The sequence below is a fragment of the Manis javanica genome, chromosome 16, assembly GCF_040802235.1.
Source record: "Manis javanica isolate MJ-LG chromosome 16, MJ_LKY, whole genome shotgun sequence".
Taxonomy (NCBI): domain Eukaryota; kingdom Metazoa; phylum Chordata; class Mammalia; order Pholidota; family Manidae; genus Manis; species Manis javanica.
Genome location: NC_133171.1, coordinates 47,180,241 through 47,201,066, shown reverse-complemented (window position 1 = coordinate 47,201,066; position 20,826 = coordinate 47,180,241). Strand labels below are relative to the sequence as shown.

At 50.5% G+C, this 20,826-nt stretch overlaps 2 protein-coding genes across 2 annotated transcripts; one reads left to right on the top strand and one right to left on the bottom strand.

Annotated features, from left to right (window-relative positions):
• The first annotated feature begins 1,546 nt into the window (after window positions 1-1,546).
• GUCA1B (guanylate cyclase activator 1B) lies at window positions 1,547-10,872 on the top strand. The gene is made up of 4 exons (XM_017649118.3): window positions 1,547-3,742; window positions 8,508-8,657; window positions 10,020-10,140; window positions 10,744-10,872. Exons 1-4 carry the CDS (start codon window positions 3,536-3,538, stop codon window positions 10,869-10,871), a joined length of 606 nt encoding a protein of 201 aa, XP_017504607.1. The 5' UTR covers window positions 1,547-3,535; the 3' UTR covers window position 10,872.
• A 2,503-nt stretch (window positions 10,873-13,375) lies between these two features.
• On the bottom strand, window positions 13,376-19,605 carry GUCA1A (guanylate cyclase activator 1A). The gene is made up of 4 exons (XM_017649119.3): window positions 19,008-19,605; window positions 14,223-14,372; window positions 13,873-13,966; window positions 13,376-13,548 (listed from the first exon to the last, which is right to left on the bottom strand). Exons 1-4 carry the CDS (start codon window positions 19,206-19,208, stop codon window positions 13,376-13,378), a joined length of 618 nt encoding a protein of 205 aa, XP_017504608.1. The 5' UTR covers window positions 19,209-19,605.
• Window positions 19,606-20,826: the final 1,221 nt, after the last annotated feature.

Below are 20,826 nucleotides of genomic sequence, written 5' to 3'. Positions count from 1 at the left end.
AAATGGTATATAATGTCGAGGGGTGAATGAGCCCATCTAGGGAGAGAGTGTGTGTAGGTAGAGGAGAAAAGGACTGAGGATAGGCTTGGGAGCCCCAGGCATGAAGAGCTCTATTAAAAAGGAGGCGCTAGGAAGGAGATGAGCAGTCAGTGAGGTTGAAGTGCAGAGTGGGTCCCTGAAACCTAGAGTTTTGAAGAAAGAATCCACATGGTGAGCTGTGATGACTGCTGGCAGGTTGAGGAAGAACAGCAGGTCATTGGTGACCACTGTGAACGCGTCCATGGAGCAGTGGGGAATGAGCATCCAACTGAAGTTGAGGAGAGAATAAGAAACATGACAAAACAGGTTTGAGAACGTTTAGTTATATTGCTATCTTAAACACTCAACACTTACTTAGTGATTAAGTGACAGCCCTTACTGTTGTGCACACAGATCTGCAGCTCAGCCAGGGCTGTGGAGGGACAATGTTTGCTCCATTTGGTGTCAGGTGGGGTGGCTGGAAGATGGGCTGGGGTAACCTTCAGGCTCACTCCCTTGCTCACCTGCACATCTGGTGGTTGGGGCTGGCTGTCACCAGGAACCCCTCTGTAGGCTCTGGGGTTCCCCACATTGTGGCTGACTTCCAAGGGCAAGTCTGAGACAGAGCCTGGTGGAAACCCTATTGCCTTGATGACCTCCCTTGGAAGTCACGTAGTGTCACATCTGCCCATTCTCTTCAGTGAATAGCCACAAAGTCCCGTCCCGGTTGAAGAGAAGGAGAAATTGACTCTTCCTCTTGATGGGAGGTACATGGGGGACCAGGTCTATTACTGTGTGATTTTGGAAAAATACCACCTTGCACCAAGGCTTTGGTTGTAAGGGAACCAAAATCAGATGGTAGCTGGAGAGGAGCAGGAGTTGGCAGGGCCGGTGGCTCCCTTAGGGACAGTGTTCAGTGCCTGCAGGATTGTAAATTTCTTTTAAAATGTTTAAATTTCTTTCAAAATTAGAAGAAAAAATGAATATAATCTGATCTGAATTTCATACCAATAAATGATAAAATATCATTTTTAACATTTATTTAATTAATTCAATATTGAGCTTAGAAGATGTGAAGGAATATGTGTATAGGCCCACGGAAGTCATAATGGGCCCCTGAGTGTGGGATCGAGGAAGGACTTTTGCTTTATTTTGTTTTAATAAAAGTGGCAGTAAATCGTGTCTGCAGACAGGAATGATCCATGAGGGAAGGATGAATTGAACACACAGAAGAAGGGTATAATGGTGGGAGGGAAGTGCTTGAACAGGCAGAGAGATGAGACCTAGAAAACAAGGGGAGGAGCTGAAAGGCAGAGAAGTGGAAGAGGGACACTGCTTGCATGGAACCTGGAGGAAGGGCCAAGTTCACGGGTACACTTGCAGGCAAGCACCAGGGAAGGTGAGGGCTGTCGGGCGCATCTGCTTCGCTGTGAAGTGAGGTGTGTGGCAAGGTCGTGAGCTGAGCGTGGGGATGAGTAGAGGGTCCAAGGCCAGCAGCGCGGGAGGGTCATCTCCAGGAGGAGGGAGTGATGACAGCACAGAGCGGGATGCAGCACAATCCGAGTCAATTTGAGGTGTGTGCCACCAACGTGGTTTCCTGTAGTCGTGTCCAGCCTTCTGGGTGCAGGTGAGGTGTTATGCATGGTTAGTGGACAGCTTTAGCCAGGGTCGGGTCTTGCCAAGTGACTTGTGGAGGGAGAGAGCGGCACAAAGGTCAAGGTCATGGCAAGGAAACTGCAAGAGTTCTGGGCTGTGGATAAGGGTAAGGAGGAAAGCAAGGATGTGAGCGAGGTGACAGATGTTAGGAAACCTAAGAGATCACAGGTTCAAGACTCAAGGCTGGGCAGGTAGCAGGGTGAAGGTGTTAGATTAAGTGGGCTGGAAGGAGAGGTGGAGGTGGTGGTGTGTTTCAGAGGTAGTGCGGCAAGGCCTCCAGTGCGGGTCGCAGACTTCTGTGTCCACTGGAAGCACCCACAGGGCTTGTTCCATCACAGGTTGCTGGGCCCACCCCCAGAATTCCTGCTTCAGTGGGAGAAGTGGGGCTGGAGAATTTGCATTTCTAACAAGCTCACAGATGCTGCAGCCACTGGCCTGGGGACCACAAGTAAGTGGCAGGCCAAGGTGGGCGGAAGGAAAGCTCTTTGGAGCTCCAGAAATCAAGAACCTTTGAGGCCAGAGTTGGGGGGTGGATCAGCTACTCATCGAGACGTGGAGGTCACTGTGCTGATGCACCAACAGTGGTGAGGTCACTGGTGACTCGTGGCAACAAGGAAGAATGCACGGGGGACACCTGCCTTTGAAGGGACGGGCGTTGTTGAGGGAGAAAAGAGAAAAAGTGGAGGCAACTACTAAGAGTAAGGAGGAATCTAGTCCTGCTCTCCATACCCCCAAGGATGTGAGATGGGAGCGGGGGGAATCCGCAAGTACGTGGAAGGATAGCAGGAGGAAGTGGGTTTCCTACTTCGGGAATGGCAAGGAAGTCAGGACTTTGAGAGATGAGGGCTGTGTGGGGGCAGGGAGCGGCGAGAGGGGTTGGCCTGGAGATGCAGAAGCAGTTCGGGAACGAGCGTCCAAGGGGAGACGGGCTGCCCCTTAGAGTATGAGACTCACTGGAACCAACGACTGCCCCTAAAATCTAGAATAATCAGTGCTCCAGATTTTCTGATTTCTTGGAGGGAGCACTTTCATTAAAATAAGCATGAACTTAAAATTGATCCAAAAGCACATTTACATGAACCTTTAATATAAAAGACCCTTTGCTCCCAGATCATACCCACATGTTCATGCTTTGGAGAAAAAGCAGCAAAAACCCTTCCTGGGTCTTGGGCAAATGGTGTTGGAGGGAAGCGTTTGTACGATGGGGAAGTGGAAACATTCCAAGACGGAAGGGTGCGATCTGTAGTGGCGCTAAGGACGCTGTGCTGGGGCTTGAGCTCAGGGACAGAGCTGCCCACCCGGAGCCCTTCACAGTATAGATCCTGCTGCTGCTCACTAGGCCATGTGGAGGAGGAGCCGCAGGGGACGGGCGGATTCTGTTTTACAGGCTGGGAGCTGGCCTCGCCTCCTCTCTGGACTGCTGAGTCTCGTGTCTGGAGCAGCGTGGCGCCCAACTAAAGGGGCAACCAGCCTGTGTAAGGCGGAGGCTGTCAGCCTGCTTTCCCCACTTGTCTTCAGTGTTCTGTGCTCTGCCTCTCGTTTCCTCCCCTCCAGAAGCCGCTGAGGTGGTTTAGTTGACAAGACAAGGCGGGGGCGGGGGGGGCGGGGCTGCAGGAGTTTAGCAGCCGGAGGTCAGACCTCCCAGGGGGCTTTTCTAATGCCCTTAGGGCGCTTAGCGAGCCGGTCCCACCCCCCTTGCCACCTGCCCTCGTGCTGCCCATCATGTTCAGTTGCCCAGGAGATGGTGAAGAGGCTGGCTAAGCAGAGGGAAGGGAGGCAGAGGGCCTTAGCCTAAGGAGTCAGTCCACAGACGCCTGGGAGGAGACACAGACCCTTGCTCCGTGACGTTCTGGGGGCCAGGATGGGGCAGCAGTTCAGCTGGGAGGAGACCGAGGCAGCTGGTGAGATGGACGTGGCAGAGCTGCAGGAGTGGTACAAGAAGTTCGTGGTGGAGTGCCCCAGCGGCACACTCTTCATGCACGAGTTTAAGCGCTTCTTCAAGGTCACAGGCAACAGGGAAGCCACCCAGTATGTAGAGGGCATGTTCCGAGCCTTCGACAAAAACGGGGTAAGACACTTGCTGGGGAGGCGCCCCTGGCTCATGTCTGCGTGAGCTGACGGGGCCCAGGGGAGCTCCCCATTCCCTAGTCCTCTGGCCCTTCCTCTCTCTCTGCTCTCTCCATCCCCTCACCTTTTCAGCCTCACTCTCCCCCAAGCCCCCTCCTCTCTCCCATCATTGTGCCCCTTCCCATCTTCCCTTCCCTCCTCTCCATCTCACCTCTGCTCCATGCCCCTGCTCTCTTACTCTCCTTCCCGCCCCTTTCAGAGCTGAAGGCGGGACTAGCAGACACACAGGTCAGTCCTGTCTGAGTAGCCTGGGGACCTGGTTTCTCATCCCCACCAGAGCCCCTGCCACTCCAGAGGTGAGGAGCTAAGGAACTGTCATAAATGGGACGAGCTATCTTGGCGCAGTGAGCTCCCCTTCTTGGGTCCTTGAAACTGGGATTGATCAGGTCTTCCCTGCAGAGAATGCTAGAGGCCGCTTCTGCACTGCTTGGGAGATTGGGAGGATTATGCAAAAATCCCTGTCAGCTCTTCAAGCCATGGAAGATTCCATGAAATCATTCACAGGGTTGCTTAAGCCCTCCAGTGACACCAGCAGCTAAGAAGATACATTTTGTAAATGTGCACCTAGAAACTGAGTTTAAAAATTGAAACCCCTTCAAGCCCTTCATTACTTAAGGTCAGCCAGTCCAGCATCTCCACAGTCCCTTAAGCCATTAGGTTTGCCTCACATACCTTTTTTCAGCCGCCAGTATGGAGAGAGGTGGGGTGGACCTAGATAATTAATCTGGAGAAAGCCTCAGTATCCCCACTTCTCTGAGCATGGAGAACTTTGCTTTCTAGGCTGAATTACTGGGGATGGCTCTTCAGGTCTGAACCTTGTCCCCGGTCAGTCAGTGCACATCTCAGCACCTGTCGGGGGTGGGAAGGTGGGGGGTGTTGTCTTCAGTACAACAGAAACCTTGGAGATGAACCTTGGGGCACAGAGTGAGCTTCCGACTTCCCCAAGCTTCCCCTTTTCTGAGTCAAATCCAGGGCAAAAAGAAGTGAATTGATTTGCCTGCAATCATATACTCAAGGGGTCCCGACTCCCAGTCAAGAACACCTGCCTAGAAGGCAGTTTATTTTTAAAGGGAGAAAATGGTTAAAAAAAAAAACAGCTCATCTATGACAAGGATTACTGTCATAAATATACCAATCTTTCCCATATTCATCTAAAAATTCAATACAACTCAAGATCATTAAGCCCCTGGGCATAATATAGCTATACCTCATCTTTTCCTACATATTAGCATGTAATATTCATCAATTGCTTTTTCCCTTTCTTTATAACTTTTACTTTGATAGGATTTCAAATTTACACAAAATTGCAAGAACAGTGCAACTAATTCCTATCTTACCTAGTTCACATTTTGCCTCATCTGCTTCATTATTCTCTCTCTTTTAGAGAAAGTTGGAGACACGAAGCCCTTTTACAGCATGTTTTTTCTGAGAACCAGGACATTCTCTTCAGTAGCCTAATACAATGACCAAAATCAGGAAATTTTACACTGATACAATTCTATAATCCATGTTCAAGTTTGGTCAGTTTGTCACAATAATGTGTCCTTTTTTTGGTCTGATCACACATTGCCTTTACTTGTCCTGTCTCCTTACTCTTTAATTTGGAACCTTTAATGTAAGCGTTTGTCTTATTTGACCCTGAGAGTTCTGAAGACCACAGACCAATGACATTGTAGCGCATCCCGCCATTGGGGTTTGCCCAGTGTATTTTCAAGATTAGATTCGGGCTTTATGTTTCTGGCAGAAATGCCCTGATGTTTGTCCTCCTCAGCGTGTGAAGTCAAGGGTACATTATCCTGGTTTGTCCCATAACTAGGGTGGTTAACTTTGATCATTTGGTTAGGTGGAGTCTGCCAGGTTTCTCTACTGTAAAGTTACTCATTTTTCTTTGTAACTTACAGGGAAATTCTGCAAGACAAATTAAACACATTGCTCACCAAATTTTCACTTGCTGGGTTTTAGCATCCACTGATAATTTTCTGACTGTACCATCCCATCTCTGTTTATTATTGGCATTCTGCTGTAAGAGGAGCTGTTCTAGGTGGTGTGTTAAGTTCCAATGTCAGAGACAGAGCCCCCTTTCTTTCTTTTCCCACTTAGCCCCTGCCTTCAAACCCACACCCAGCTCCACTTGGCACAACCTTTATATCAGCAAGTCTCATTTCTGGGCAACTGGACTGATAGAGCTGGGGCAAATAAAATCAAAAGAACTCAGATCTAGCTCACATGTCAAAATCTGGGGTGATGGAAACGGGTTTGGTGGAGGCAAGGAATTAGGAGCACCTCGGCTCCACTGCTCCTCTCCCTTGTAACACTCTTCTCTCCGGCAGTTGCCCTGTGATGCACTGGAATGGAAGAAAAGGGAGGATGGAGGTCAATGTCCCTTGGGATTCCTATGTAACGTGTGTTGGGGTCAGGGCTGGTACACAAATGCAGTCAATTCAGAGAGAAACGGGGCAGATAATCCCACAGAGCAGATGACACGCCCATCACTTCTGCTCCTACTCTTGAGTAAGCAGAGGCATTTCCATCCCCCTGGGCCTCTGCGGGTAACTGAAGCTGATAAGGGCCTGAGCGCAGAGGATGCGATTGGTCCCCCACCTGGAGGTTTCCCAGAAATGGTCTGGGAGTCACAGGCAACCTCCCAGGTGAGGCTGTTTGTCAGGAAGTTTACTCTGCAGTGTGCCTCAGGGGTGGCAAGGGGTCATGGGGAAAACCAGCTCATGTTGAAAGACATTGTAAGAACAGAAGGCTCTAGACAAAGAATGTGGGGGAATCTAGAGATGACAGGAATTTGTCAGTGGTTCTTTTTTTTTTTTTCTGTCCTTGGCACTAGACACCAGGCTCATGTTTGAGAGTCATAGACCTTGAGTAGACTAAGGAAGTTAAGCTTGATGAACTGGGGAAGATGTGCAGCTTGAAAGGCCCTGCCACTTGTTGGGTGGGTGTTCCTTGAGCAATTTATTCAACGTCAGAGTCTCAAGTTGCTCATCCATAAAACCCTGAGATGTATGTAAAATAGATGGTCCCTACCAGGTATATTGCATACATTTTCATACTCAATTCTTACTGGAAAAGTAGCATAAGGTCGATTTTTAGTAAGCTTAATAAATAATAATTACATGAACATAGCCCTTTAAAGAGCATACAACCACTACTAAGAATCTACCCTAAAGAAATTACCAGAGATATAAGAAAAAATATGTGTGCACAATGATGTTCATTGCATAATGTAAAATATTAAAACCACATTGAAGAAGAGGGACTGCTCAGTACCCCCTTAAAAGAGTAAAAGTCAAAATTTTAAATAATTTTAAAGACATAGAACATTTAAAAATGAAAATCTAGGAAATAAAACTAACTACAGTTGGACCTCAGTTAGGTAAATATGTGGTTGGGGGTGCTGTGGAGGACCAGCAGGAATTATTAACAATGTTGAAAAAACACTTAAGGTGTTCAGGTAGGCTTTTGTATTTTTCTACTTGGTTTTTCCTTGGGCTTTTTGCTGTTTCTCTCATTTTCTGCTATGTTCTGTGGCTCAAACCTTGCTCACCCAGGTACCCTTGATCTGGGGCTAGGGCTCCCCAGTGGCCTGACCAGTGGGCCAGGGTCAGAGATGCCATTGATTGCAAAAAGATGTCTAATTGCAAAGTCCTGTGAAAACGGGCACTCCTGGGGGAGCTGATGGCTCTGGTTTCGAGAGCTGAGATCCCTGCCTCCCTGCCCTCTGACTGCATTCCTGTCAGTGGGACAACTTGTGAAGCTCAGCCTGAGACCCTGGCCTGACCTACCCACTGCAGCCACCTCCACCAGCCTTTCACCCCAAACTCAGCTGGAACAGAAAAGCCAGAAGCACGTTCTCCCCTACTTCTTGTTCATGGCTTTTGGAGTCTTTGCTGCCATCACATTTCTGTTGGAAGGTTTAGTACCTGGGCAGAGTCACCTTAGAAGTGGCCACACCCTCCCCTCCTTCCTCTAGCCAGTTAACTCCTGAGCTCCGTCTTCCTCCAAGCCATCCTGGAGTGGGGGTGCAGGCCTGCCTCTCAAGTAATGTCCACGTAGGCCTGGAGGTAAGAGCCAGAGCCACTGCCCATCTGCCCCCAGGCTCAGAGTGAATGAAAGTGCAGAAGGAGCTTTCAGTGTGAGCACTGCTTACTCATGTACTTCCAAAGCGACCTTAATTCAAGCGACCCAAATTCAAACTAACTCAAGGACTGATTCATAAATATTTATGAGACCCCCACTCTGAGGTAAGTGGACTGTACCAACCATAAAGCAGAAACAAAAGCAATGTAAACCCCTGTCTTTTCCCCAGGAGCATATCCTGTGGCTAGAGAATGAGACGTACTTATGCAATAGCTAAGTGATAATGTCAGAGTAAGCCCCAGACTGTGCAGATAGATAGTAGGTCCTGTGAATGTTAGAACAGGGAGAGAAGGATCTCTGTGGCTGAAGTGGTCCAAGAAGGAAGGCTTCCTGGAGGAAGGGACTCAAGCAGAGCCTTGAAGGATGGATAGCATTGGGTGATGGTGGAGACTGGAAAAGGATCCTGGGGTGGAGAAGAGCATGAGCACAGATGCAGAGGCCACATGGAGTGCAAGAGGCAGGGTAGGGACAGATGGCCCAGAATAGGAGCCACATTTACGCTGGAGATGGAGGGGGAGAGGGGGGAGGAGGGGGCCTCACAGCTCCCACTCCCAATGCAGGACAACACCATCGACTTCCTGGAGTATGTGGCAGCCCTGAACCTTGTGCTGAGGGGCACTCTGGAGCACAAGCTGAAGTGGACCTTCAAGATCTATGACAAGGACCGCAATGGCTGCATTGACCGCCTGGAGCTGCTCGACATTGTGGAGGTTAGTGTCTGCCAGTGGGGCATGTGAGCACTGCCGGCTCCAAGGGCTGGCCACCGAAGCAGGGACCCCTGGCTCTGGGTTTGGGGACAAGGCTTTGGAATCATTCAGAGCATGCTTTCTGTCCACAGGGCAACTAACCTAGAAATCACTTAGATAAGGGTAACTGAAAATCCCCAGCTGTTTGGAAATTAGGCAATACATTCTAAATACTCTGTAAATCAAAGAAATTATATCACACACATGCACACACACAAAGTACTTTGAATTGAATATTGATGTGAATGTGACAAAACGTGGAATGCAGAGACATTTATAGTCTTAAATATATCTATATTTTTTAAAAAAAGGGTGAATATCAATGATCTAAGAAGTCATCTAAAAAATTAGGAAAAGGAGTAAATTAAACCCAAAGACAGTAGAAGGAAATAAAAAGCAGAAATCAATGAAATGGAAAATAAATGCAGAAGAGGAAGAAAAAGTCAGCAAAGCTGAAAGTCAGTTCTTTGAAGAGACTAACAAAACTGATAGCAGGAATGACTAAGGGGAAAATAAAAATACCTGTCATAGCACAGACTGACACGTGACCTGTGTTAGCCTATTACTCCCCAGAACTGCCCGAGATGGGGGTTGCTAGCACATTCTACAGATAAGGAAATCACCTCTTGGAGTTGTGTAGCCTGCTCATATCATCTGCCCAGAGGTGTGGGACAAGCTGTCTCCCCTAAGGCTTCCAAGACCCTGTCAGTGTGCCTGCTTTTTGCCAGGTGCTGAGCTGGACAGTGAAGCCATAGGAATGGACAAGATGTGCCTCTGTCCTCAGGACAGGAACCACCAATCCAGGAACCAAGGATAATGCTCACATTGTCAGTCGCTGCCCCATTTCACTTCACAAACGCTGCCTCAGTGAGAGGCAAGAGCACAGGAGAAAACCGTTCTTTCCCCTCCAGTTCAAACACTTGGGTCTCCCATCATCCTGTTTCACCACACAACCCCACACACCCATAACTAAATTCTCTTTTCTGCTCTGAATCTCCATTTCCTCCTCTATAAAGGTTAGACCCTTACAGTGCCCTAATCCCTCATTAGAGGTTCAGGGTTTCAGCTTTGCTGCTCACAGTGGAAAGGCCAAAGGCATGAGGGCAGGCTGGGGTGGGCTGCGGGGATGGGCTGTGTGGCCGGGCACTCCTCGGTTGGAATTGGGCCTCTTTAATCCTGGGAGAACAGCCCGAGGACAGGTCAGTTTTGATTTGGATCTGGGTCCTGTGGTCCTCGGCCACAGAGCCTGGGCGCCCCCGCGCTGGGGCCAGCCAGTGGGGCGGAGCTCACAGAGGCTCCCTCAGTGTCCTGGGTTTTCTCCCACAGGCTGTTTACAAGCTGAAGAAAGCCTGCAGGGTGGGGACGGAGGCTGAGCAGCAAGGCCAGCTGCTCACGCCTGAGGAGGTCGTGGACAGGATCTTCCTTCTGGTGGATGAGAACGGAGATGGTAATGGACAGAGCTGGGTGTGTGGAGAGGTTACATGAAATAACAAAGTGTGACCTAGCACATGGTGTTCCTAAGAGTGACTCAACTCCTGTTGGGTCATGGAGGCCAGGCAAGCACAATGAAAGAGGAGCTTTGGAGTTGGGCAGACCCAGATAATACATTTAACCTCTCAGCTTCCTCTTCTGGAAAATGGGCATAATAATGGTTGTGAGGAATAAATGGTGGGTCATGTATTTAAGACCCGGGCACACAGTTGGCTCCATTAAGGCTGCTTGGGCTCTCTCCATGTAGCTGGATGCCCCAGCCCTGGGGCTGTGCAGGGAGGGAGCTGGCTGGGAACATACCCAGAAGAGCCCTCAAGAACCTTTCAAGAGGACCATGGGCACAAGTAAAACTTTAAGTCGTTTGCAAAGCAAGTCTCTTAAGGAAACCCCTGAAGTTCCAAGGAGACTCCTGGAGACCCTAACCCAAGCTCGGGCCCTGAGACTGCAGCTCGTGTGCGTTAGAGGAGCAAGTGCCCCTGGGAGAGAAGGAAGGCCTTGCCCCCTGCCCCCAAGCCCATCGCTTCCATTCTCCCCCATGACCCTGCCCTCCCTTGCTCAGGCCAGCTGTCTCTGAGTGAGTTCATTGAAGGTGCCCGTCGTGACAAGTGGGTGATGAAGATGCTGCAGGTGGACGTGAATCCTGGTGGCTGGATCTCTCAGCAGAGGCGGAAGAGTGCCTTGTTCTGAGGGCCCTGGGGCCGGGGGAGCCAGTGGGAGTCCACAGGCCTCTCCAAGACTCCAGGCAACCTGGCTCGGCCTGCTCATGCCCACTCATCCTGGCAGCCCATGGGAGGGGGGAGGGGCTGTTGGTCTGAAGTGGCCAACAAGGCCCAGTCCACTGGGAGGATTTCCTTGGGAGGTAAAGGAGACTGGCTCACTGTCCCCTGCAGCTGCTCCTGGGAAAGCTATGCCTTGGCCGAGTGGATGTAGGCCTCCCACAAATTCCTTCCAGCCTGGTTCATGGCTGGAAGCAGGGGAAAACTGAAGGGTTGAGGGGCGGAGGGTAGGGATGTCCCGCAGACAATTAGCCACAAGCATGCCCACACAGCTGGCAGCTGATGGCTGGAAGGCAGGGGCTGGAAGGTGTTGAGTCTGAAGAAAAGGTAGGAGTTGTGTGAAGGCGGATGATGCTACATTCCCCCAGGATCCTGGAGCGTTTTCACAGGGAGGACTCTCGCCTCCTCCTCCCCAAAGCTGTCCTCACCAGGGGTTTCCACAAGGGAAAACTGCAGCAGGTAAGGCTGTAGTCTTCCTGCCCTTGGAGGGGTCAGCTGTGCTTAAAGGGGCCATTTCTGCCCTGGTGCGGCCCAAAGCCCGGCTGCCAACCTGCTCCCTGCCATAACCCTTCTCCCCGCCACCGCCCCCTATACTCACCTCTCCAACCCCACCCCCAGCATGGACCTTCCACAGATTCCCAGCCCCAAGCCAAATGTGTCTCCTTAAAGGATGGAGAAACCTTCCCTCTGCCTCTGAGAATAGAGGACCGGCTGACCTGGGTTCTATGCTAGGCTTTGCCTCCAGCTGCTGTGGGACCCACGACAGTCATTTCTCTTCCCTGACCTCAGTTCTCTCACCCACACAGTGAGCAGGTTGGACTACACAAGCAGTTTTCAGAATATTTTTTTTAGATGTGAAATTACTTTTGTTATACAAACTGTGCAACCCCAGTATAAAAACTAGATTCAAAGGGAGTCACTCTGGTTGAAGAACTCTGAATAGGAACTCATTTGAATAGGTATGTTTTTATGTTGCTTTTTTGAAAAATAAAACTAATCCCTTGACCTGCGGTTTCATAGGTATGATATTTGTGTAGTTTCCTTTAGAAATAAATTCTAGGTTAAGAAAAAAAGTTGATTAAAAAGTAATAGTTATCCAGATGGGACACAGATAATAATGCCCCAAATCATGAAGATGGTATATGAATGAAGATGGGAAAATGTCCTAATTCTATCCAAACACCCTCCCTACCCTGACCTTCAGGATTTCTTTTCCCAAGAGGCAGCCACTAGAGAAGGAATGGAAATTTCAACTCCTTTTTTTTCCCAAGATGCCCCTGGCTTTGATCTTCACCTTCCCTCCATGTCTGTGCTCAGGCCCTGGCTGACTTCAAGTAATGGACAAGATGCACATTCTCATCTCCCCATGGGGCCTCTACAAACTGGGGTTTCATTCCCCATTTCCCTTGTTATCTCCCTCCCACCCCTGGCTTTTTGTTTACCCGGCACTTATCCCACACCCAGCTGAAGGGAAGACTCATAGCTCAGAAGAAAGAGCATCTTTGAAGACAGTCTCAATTGTTGCAGCCTATGTCTCTCCCCAGGTCTTGGACAGGAATTACTAAAGTTGGGGTATGCAGAGAATGGGAATGGAACCCACCTGAAACAGATCACCCCACTTCCCAACTGCTATCCAGTGTCCCTGCAGCAAGAGGGGTTTAGATTGGGCCAAGGATGGTCAGGACCCTTGCACAAGAAATGAGTCACAACCTGTGGGGAACCAGATGGTACCACATGCCACCCACAGTTCATCAGGGGAAGTATGAGGGTGTTGTGCTGTCACTTCTGAATAAATAAAGGTTTCCTTGGATAAATGAGGACTTTCCATACTACCGCAGCTTCTCTTAGTATATTTTATTATGAAGCTTAACCTATGAGTTCCTGGAGGATGAGAACTGTCCTTCTCTTTGCATGTCTAACAACTAGCATGAATACAAAGTAGGTGTTTAATAAATGCTTGTTGAAGGGAGCAATGGGTCAATGCACAAACCACACACAAGTAGGTTCCAGGGTCCTGGGGGCAGGATGGGTGTGTGATGACAGCATCTAAATGGAGGCTGCAGCCACCAGATCTGTAGGATCCCATCAGAATCCCAGGAAAGCCCAGCTCTGCCACAGAGTTCCTAGGAAGGAGTGGAACTGGAGAAGCTCAGTGGGCAAAGCTAGGACGAGCTCTGGGAGGTGCCTGGGGGCTGGGGAGGAGTCTAAGGGGTGCTGAAGAGAGCCCCAGAGGCAGCAGGAACCCTCTTTCACTGTCCCCCACTCTGGACTCCTGCCCCTGCCCCTCAGCGGCCACCATGCACTCCAAAGAGGCAAGCTGGGCCTTTAAGTTCAGTAGACTCTAGTATTAAAACAACAATGATCCCAGGCCCCACCACACATTTCCCCCAAGTACAGAAGCAGCTGGTGGTGGGCTCAGCCAGCTGCCTTGGTTGCCTCCGCTGCCCCACCGCCAGCCCCCTCCTCATCTTGCTCGCCATTCTGGAGCCTGCGCACAATGCGGGTGAGGTCCAGGCTTCGCGTCAGTGTGTCCAGGAGCATCTGGTCCTTCTGCACGCCCTCAATGAACTCCTCCAGGGAGAGTTCCCCTGGGGTAGAGAGAAAAGGAGTCATGGGGAAGAGGGTGTTCAGCTCTCCTTGGTATTGTACCAGGGCACAGAGCTGGCGTCTTGCAAGGGGGACAGAGCCCACACCAGGGGAAGTGTTTGGCAAGGGGAGTCGGCAAAGGTGCCAGAAACGGAAGTCCAGTGCAGAGATTCCTAAAATCCAGCTGTGGCTGGGACAGAGGGGGGTGGAGGATGCAGCCCTCACAGGTCCCCTTGGTGCAGCCCTCGGCCTTCCTGCCTCTCTTCCCCGGTCGCCCTACCTCCTGGTGGCCCCTCCCCTGGTGGCCCACATCCCGGCCTCCTCACCATCCCCATTGACATCAATCTTGGAGAACACTGTATCGGTGAACTCCTCTGCACTCATGGTCGAGTCGCTGCAGGGGTTGATGGCTCGGATGGCCTGGGAGGGAAGAAGCGAGAGGACCCGTCCTAACCGGGGCTCAGCGGTGCCCGAGCAGCGGAGCGTGTAGGAGAGGCAGAAATGCGGCTGGACAGCTTAGGTCTGCTGCAGACGAAGAAACAGAGGCCCAGAGGGGGAGGAGCGTGGCCCGGGACACGAGCCCGTCCCCGGCGGGGACTGCAGGCGGCCAGCGGTAGCCCCAGCCCGGCTCAGCCCCCGGCCCCGCCCCAGCGCGGCCCTCTGCACCTGGCGTTACCCGGATGATGGTGAGCAGCTCGTCGCGGTCTATGCAGCCATTGCCGTCGACGTCGTAGAGCTTGAAGTACCAGCGCAGCTTCTGTTCCACTTTCCCCTTGAGGACCAGGCTGAGCGCTGCCACGTACTCCATGAAGTCGATGTAGCCGTCCTGGGCGAGGGGCGCGGCGAGGTGAGCCCCTCCCTGGTCGTCCGAGCCCAGCCACTAGGCGCCCCCGCCAAACTTTGGTGCCCGCCCCAGCCGTCCGGGACTCCAACAAAGCCCACCCGGGCTGCCCGGAGGCTGCCAATCAAATCCGATAAGCCAACTCCCACGGAGGTGTGAATGACTGAAGCCTGTGCTACCCTGACTGTTTCCCTGTGATTCGCAAACTAGAGGCCTTCCAGTTCCAAGGCATGTGCAGGTGGGAGGAAAGTGGGTTCACTTTGCACCCCCAGGGATGGGGGTGCCGTACCGATTAACTTTTCTGAGCTGGGGTAAAGGTGAGAGGTAGATAAGGAAGCAGGGTGTGCTTCTGTGTTTCTTTCCTTTAGTCTTCCAACTTCACTGAGCACCTACTAAGTGCTGTGATAGACTAAGGATTCAGACCTCGGTAGGATATGAACCCTGTCCTGATGGGCATGCAGGTTTGAGGGTGCAGGTTTGAATCCTGGCTTTACCCTCGCAAAGCTATGGAATCTGTAACAAAGGACTCAATATGTCTTTGGGTCTGGATTTCCTTGTCTATAATTGTTATAATAGTACCTACCTCTGGGGGATTGTTATGGGATTAAATGAGTTCATGTATGTAAAACACTCTACACTGTCTGGCATGTAGTAAGCACTCAATAAATGTTATCTATTATTATTCTATTATTATTACTATTATTATATAGACATCACTGTGCTGTCATTACATATACTCAGCGGCAACACATCCTGACAGGACATTATGGAATCACAGAATAGAAGCACCCAATTATGCTGAGGCAAGGTCAGGGGGTGGGGGGGTCAGGGAGGCTTCCTGGGTGGTGGGGGGGGGCCAATGCCCTCACTGAGTCTTGGAGGGGTTGGCCATAGGGGAGGGTGGCACAATACATTCTTGCTGGATAATTCCCCAGGGTCCCTCAAATGTTAGCAGGCTGACCCTATGCCTGGCCCTCCAAGGGGGTCAAGGAAGCAAGGAGCACAGGCCTGTCTCTGCCCACCTCCCACCCCTAACAGCTCCTATTCTGTGATTCCATTATGTCCTGTCCAGATGTGTGGTCGCTGAATTTGCATCATGATGGCGTAGTGATCTCTTTATGATAATAATAATAACAACAGTCGTGATAATAGCTTACATCTATTGCGGCTGCCTGTGTCTTGCAGAAAGAGTGCTTCAAGGAAAGGCACACTGGACTTTGAGCATGTGAACATGGAGTGCAGCCACTGTTCCTCCACTTACAAGCCGTGACTCTGGAACTAGGAAGTTGCTGAGCAGCAGATTTGGCTCAGGGGGAAGAGCTCTTTAACAGGCAGGGCTGCCCATGGGGGAAGGGCCAGCCTCATGCAATAATGAGCTCCCTGTCACTGAAAGTGTGCAAGCAGAAGCTGCAGCTCTTTGGTTAGGCATGTGGCAGAGGCTGGGCAGGATGGCCTCTGAGATCTCCTGGTTCTCTGCCAGCCTTTGGCCTTAAGTGAGACCTTAGCCGCCCTGAGCCCCACTGTGGGTGTCATCATCATAGCGCACATTTGTGTGGCGCTTCCCGGTTTTTAAGAGCATTCACACACATGCCTTAGCTCATTCAGTCCTTGCCCAATCCACCTCCCAGGATTGTTGTCAGGAGTGAGGCCCCAGGGCAACGATGCTCAAAAAAGCAAGGAAACTGTTAAGGTGCTTTCCTCTGGGCAAGCTTTCCTACAATGCGTTGTATTACTTTTGTAATATTTATTTAATGACTACAAAAGGGCAATGGAAAGATACAGGATTTTATGCCAGAAAGACCTAACCAACATCTCAGGAGTGGTGTGACCTCAGGCAAGTCATATATATGTACAGCCCTTTTGAGTCTCAGTTCCTCAGTATGAAGAGGGGCATGACAGTGTAGTCTTTTCAAGATCGTGGAATGGATTAGATTTGGCAAGAATACAACAACAATACTAACCTTTTTTAGTGCTTCCTGTGTTAAGTGTTTTATTCACTTGACTCATTTAATCGCATAAGCAACCCTGGGGTGGGTATTTTGTCCTCATTTTCAGTTGAAAAGCTGAAGTTGGAATGGGTTGCATCACACAACTAGTGAATGACAAAGCCTTGCCTAGAAACCGGGGGTCTTCGTAAGTCCTACCCGGTGCTCAGAGGCCGGGACTGGGAGCTTCCCACTGATTTGTGCGGACCTGTGTGACTGCAGGCACAGCCAAGGCCAGGCAGGATTTTGAAGTAAACAGAGCATATGCTCACCCCCCAGGTCACACTCCCCACTCCCACTGGTGTACTCCAAACTCTGCGCCCAGGATACAACGATCTTCCAACTCAGGGCTTGGGAAACTTTGTCTGTAATGGGCCAGATAACAAATATTTGTAAACAAATGGGTGTGTTCTAATAACACTTCATTTACAAAATTAAGTCCACAGGCCATTGTTCACAGACCCCTGGTTACCTCCACTCTGTATCAAAATTTCCCAAACCTTCAGCCCATCTGCTCCTGACAATGGGGGGAGGCAGTGTTGCCCAACATGTGATTTATACCAGTGGTGTACATGAGGCACTTTATATGTTACAAAGATGCTCTTCGTTTTAATAACTATGTATTTAAATTAATGGGCTTATATATAGCCCCTTATATATATCCATATATACTTATATATATAAAATATATAAGTAGCCTATAAAACACATTATTACTCATATATTCATTCATTCAAATAACAAATACTAAGCCCCTACCATGTCCCAGGCACTGTTCTAGGTGCCAGGCATACAACAATAACAAGACAAACAAAACTCCCTGCCCTCGCAGAGTTCACATTCCAGCAGGGAAGACAGATAACAAACATAGCAGCTAAATGTTATTCAGTATCACTATTAGCAGATGAGATGTGCTCTGGGAGAGAGGAAGGACTGGGAAATAGAGGGGTAGGGACTGGCCCCAGTTAAATAGAGTTTAAACCAGAAGATTCCAGCAGGTGTCAGTGGGAAAGAGACATGTGAGCAGAGACTTGTAGCAGGGGAAGGTGTGAGCCAAGCAGAATTCTGGAGGGAGGGGGCCCCTGGCATCACAAAGGCCCTAAGGTGAAGGTGTGCACAGCATAATTGAGAAGTCAGGTTCGGGACAGTATAGGTGGTGCTTACAGCACTGATGGGTTGCCCCTCCCTGGCATCATACATGTGATTTCGGAGGACCTTTCTTGAGATGGGTCTTGAGCCAAAGAGTTTCCTTAGCATGTGAGATGCCAAGATATTTCGGTATGTTTGAGTGTAAGGTATTTAGGCTCAACCATTGACCTTTGCCCTTCATGTTCAGGAATTAGTCCTTCTTCTGGAGCATTTGGGGGGTCCAGTGTGCTGATGCCAATCTCTTCTGGTCTCCATACCATGGTTCCAGTACTCCCTCCCCTGCGTCCCCTTCAGGAAAGCCCTCAGATACCAGGATGCTGCCCTTGAGGTAGGTCAAAGCCCATAATCTGCTTTGGCCCCTGAACCCTAAATATTAGTGAGTTTTAAATAGCCTCTGAGCCCCAGCTTTCCTTAGAATCCCTGCCTACAGTGGTGTTTGGACTCTCTGGGCAGTGAGGGGAGCTGGGAAAGCTCTGGGCAGCCTCTCCCCAGCCTGTGGCAGACACATGCATCCCCAGTGGGGTGGGGGTCAGCCAGGGTAGGGAGACAGGTCTGAGGATTTTGGTTTTCCTAACACTGCATCTTGACTGAATTGCTCCAAATAAATGGAAGAAGATTTGCTATCAAAACCCAACAAACATCTTAACTCAGCTCCTGACATCCATGGCAGGTACAGGTGAACAAGCCAGGGCTGAGGGGGAGATAATGGGTTCAAGGTCACCTAGCCAATGAAAACTAAGAGCGCAAACTCACAGTGCCTCATTCCCCTTTCAGTGCCTCCTCTGGCTTATCAGGAAGACCTCACCCAATGCGTCCAGGTGATTTCGTGTGGAGACAGACCATTTGACCACTGTGCAGACCTTCAGACCCACCTGAGAGAAGGTGAGCTGAGGCCACTGGGTATTTTGGAGTTGGGAGTAGCCTGGATTTCCCAGTGACCAGGCAACCCTGCCTGTCCCTAAATCTAGCGTCCACAAAGGATCATGGGTGCCCATCCCAGACCAGAGCCTCTCATGTTGCTCTCTACTCCCCACTCCTCCTTCTGCATCCTGTGAGCATCTAAGGGCCTGTGAAAAAGTACTAAATATAGCGCCAAGTACTTAGCAGGCGCTCAATGGCTGCCTTCTAAGTGTCCACACTTGGAATACACAGAGGGGTGCATGTGGAAGAGGCAGAGGAAGCCCTTAGAGTCAACCTCCAAGCACATTAACTTGTGGACCTCTCTGTCTTCCCCTGGAAGATGAGGTCAGGGACAGGATCTGATCCATTTCTGAACCTCCAGTGCCTGACTCACACTAGGTGCTCAGTGAATATTAGATCAGTTGAACCCCAACATGAACATTCGACCTCCCACATAAACAGAGAACTTTATAAATGAAGTCCCTCCTCCAGCAGACACTGCAGTTCTCACCCCTGCTCTTCCCCCAACCCTGGCTGGGCCTCCTGTGGTGTCCCCCCAACACTCACCACCCAGACCTCTACTCACTTTGTTGAAGTCAAAGGTCTCAAACATCTGCTCCACATACCGGCTGGCTGATGGGCTCAGGTTCTTGAGGCCAAAGAACTGGCGGAACTCGTAGAGGGTGAGCTGGCCGGAGGGGCACTCGGTCATGAACTTCTTGTACCACTGGTGGCACTCAGTGCTGCTCAGCTCCTCCACAGACTTGCCATCCATCACATTGCCCATCGCCCAGGCGCACAGGAGGCCAAGGCCCAGGTGCACGGGTCCTGTTCCCCACTGCCCCCAGTGCAAGAGCAGCTTGGCTTTCCAAAACTGGGCCTCCTTGCTCAGAGGCTGGAGTCCTCGAGAGCTGAGCTAAGGAGGGCCTGATAAATCAGATAGTGCAGGGAAATGTTTGTAGAGGTGAACAGAAGGGCCGCACACCCCCACACCCAAATCCAGGGCATGCCAGGCCACTGGTGTTACAAGTTCTCACTAAACCCTCGCAGCCAATGGGGACTGCTCCCTGGAGCCAAGGAGTGAAAATAGAACAAAGCTTAAAGGAGCAAAAGCCCAGGATTACAGCCTTGAGCTGACAGGTGAGAGGGTTTTCTTACCCAGTTTGCAATCTCCTTACCCCTTCTTACCAGGACAGAGTGGGTGGGCGGCCAGTGACCATTCTGATCCTGTGACCTCCATTTCTTTTTCCTCCTGTCTTGAGTGGGTTCTCAGTGTTTCCTGTTCCTGCCCTCAGACATGGAACTGAGGTATATATGAGATGGACCTGGTTCCTCTTCCAGAGCTGGGCCAATGAGGCTCTTGACAGGGCTGCTGTGTACAGTTAGCCAGGTTGTGCACTACACTTGGCCATCACAACTGAGGGGTTCCAATCACACCACAGATCGCTGACATATGAGAGCACCTGGGTGATGCACAGTTCGTGGAAACCCCTTCCTCCATAAACCTGCACAAGTACACATAGGCATTGCACACATTTTCACGGGTCCTGTTCTGACCACACTCTCCTATTCCCAGAGGTTGCATCTTTCCCATCTTGGGGGTCCTGAATTCAAGCGTCTGTCTGACTGTGCCTGACACCATTGCCTCCCCAGGGAATGGGGATAGGGGACATCATGTGCCTAGCAGCCCCGGGCGTGTGGAAGCAAGCATGTCGGCAGACAGGAACATGTGTGAGCTGCTACCTGCTGGTCCCGGAAATCCCCCCGGCCAACCTCAGGGGCCCACCTACGCAGCAGCAGCCTCCTCTGAGCCCTAGTGGGATGTTCCCTGGCCATGGGCTCCAAAGTTGGTTCATTTATGGAGCCAACATGCAGGGGCACCTAAATTGGGTGCTCCTGGGAAAACCCGGAGCCAGTATCTACTCCACCCTGCCCCTTCCCCTCATTTCCCTCTCTCCTTTATCTGTGGACCAGGCCCTGTCTCTGCTTGGCTAGAGGGAACCACCCACATTTCTGCTTTCCCCCAGCAGCCCTTGGGTACTTGTTGAAGTTGGGTGCTGATACACTAGCATAAAAATGTCTTCTGGGGCTGGTTTGTTACCACAGCTAATCTCCCCTATCCTGACTGACAGAAGTGCTGTGCAATTTTAAATCCTGCACAAAGTGTCATGATTCAGCACCAGGCTAGGTCCTACCAGCACCTGGCTTCCCAAGCCCCTCTCAGGACCCCCACCTTTGTGTCTGGTCCCGCCCAGACCGTGAGGCTGCAAGAAGAAGACTCTTTACTTCAGGCTGCAAAGCGCTTTTTCTTCAGAGTAAAGACTAAGGAAGATTTTTATACACATGTATAAAGTGTACTTATATAAATTATATAGATGTACACATATAAATAAGTTTATACAAAT

Excerpts from the sequence above, each read along its gene's own strand:
- GUCA1B (XM_017649118.3), top strand. The coding sequence starts at position 3,536 with ATGGGGCAGCAGTTCAGCTGGGAGGAGACCGAGGCAGCTGGTGAGATG. Across the intron at positions 3,743-8,507 it reads GAGCCTTCGACAAAAACGGG|GACAACACCATCGACTTCCT; the intron begins GTAAGACACTTG and ends CTCCCAATGCAG. Across the intron at positions 10,141-10,743 it reads GGTGGATGAGAACGGAGATG|GCCAGCTGTCTCTGAGTGAG; the intron begins GTAATGGACAGA and ends TCCCTTGCTCAG.
- GUCA1A (XM_017649119.3), bottom strand. The coding sequence starts at position 19,208 with ATGGGCAATGTGATGGATGGCAAGTCTGTGGAGGAGCTGAGCAGCACT. Across the intron at positions 14,373-19,007 it reads AGACCTTTGACTTCAACAAA|GACGGCTACATCGACTTCAT; the intron begins GTGAGTAGAGGT and ends CCCCTCGCCCAG. Across the intron at positions 13,549-13,872 it reads GATTGATGTCAATGGGGATG|GGGAACTCTCCCTGGAGGAG; the intron begins GTGAGGAGGCCG and ends TCTCTACCCCAG.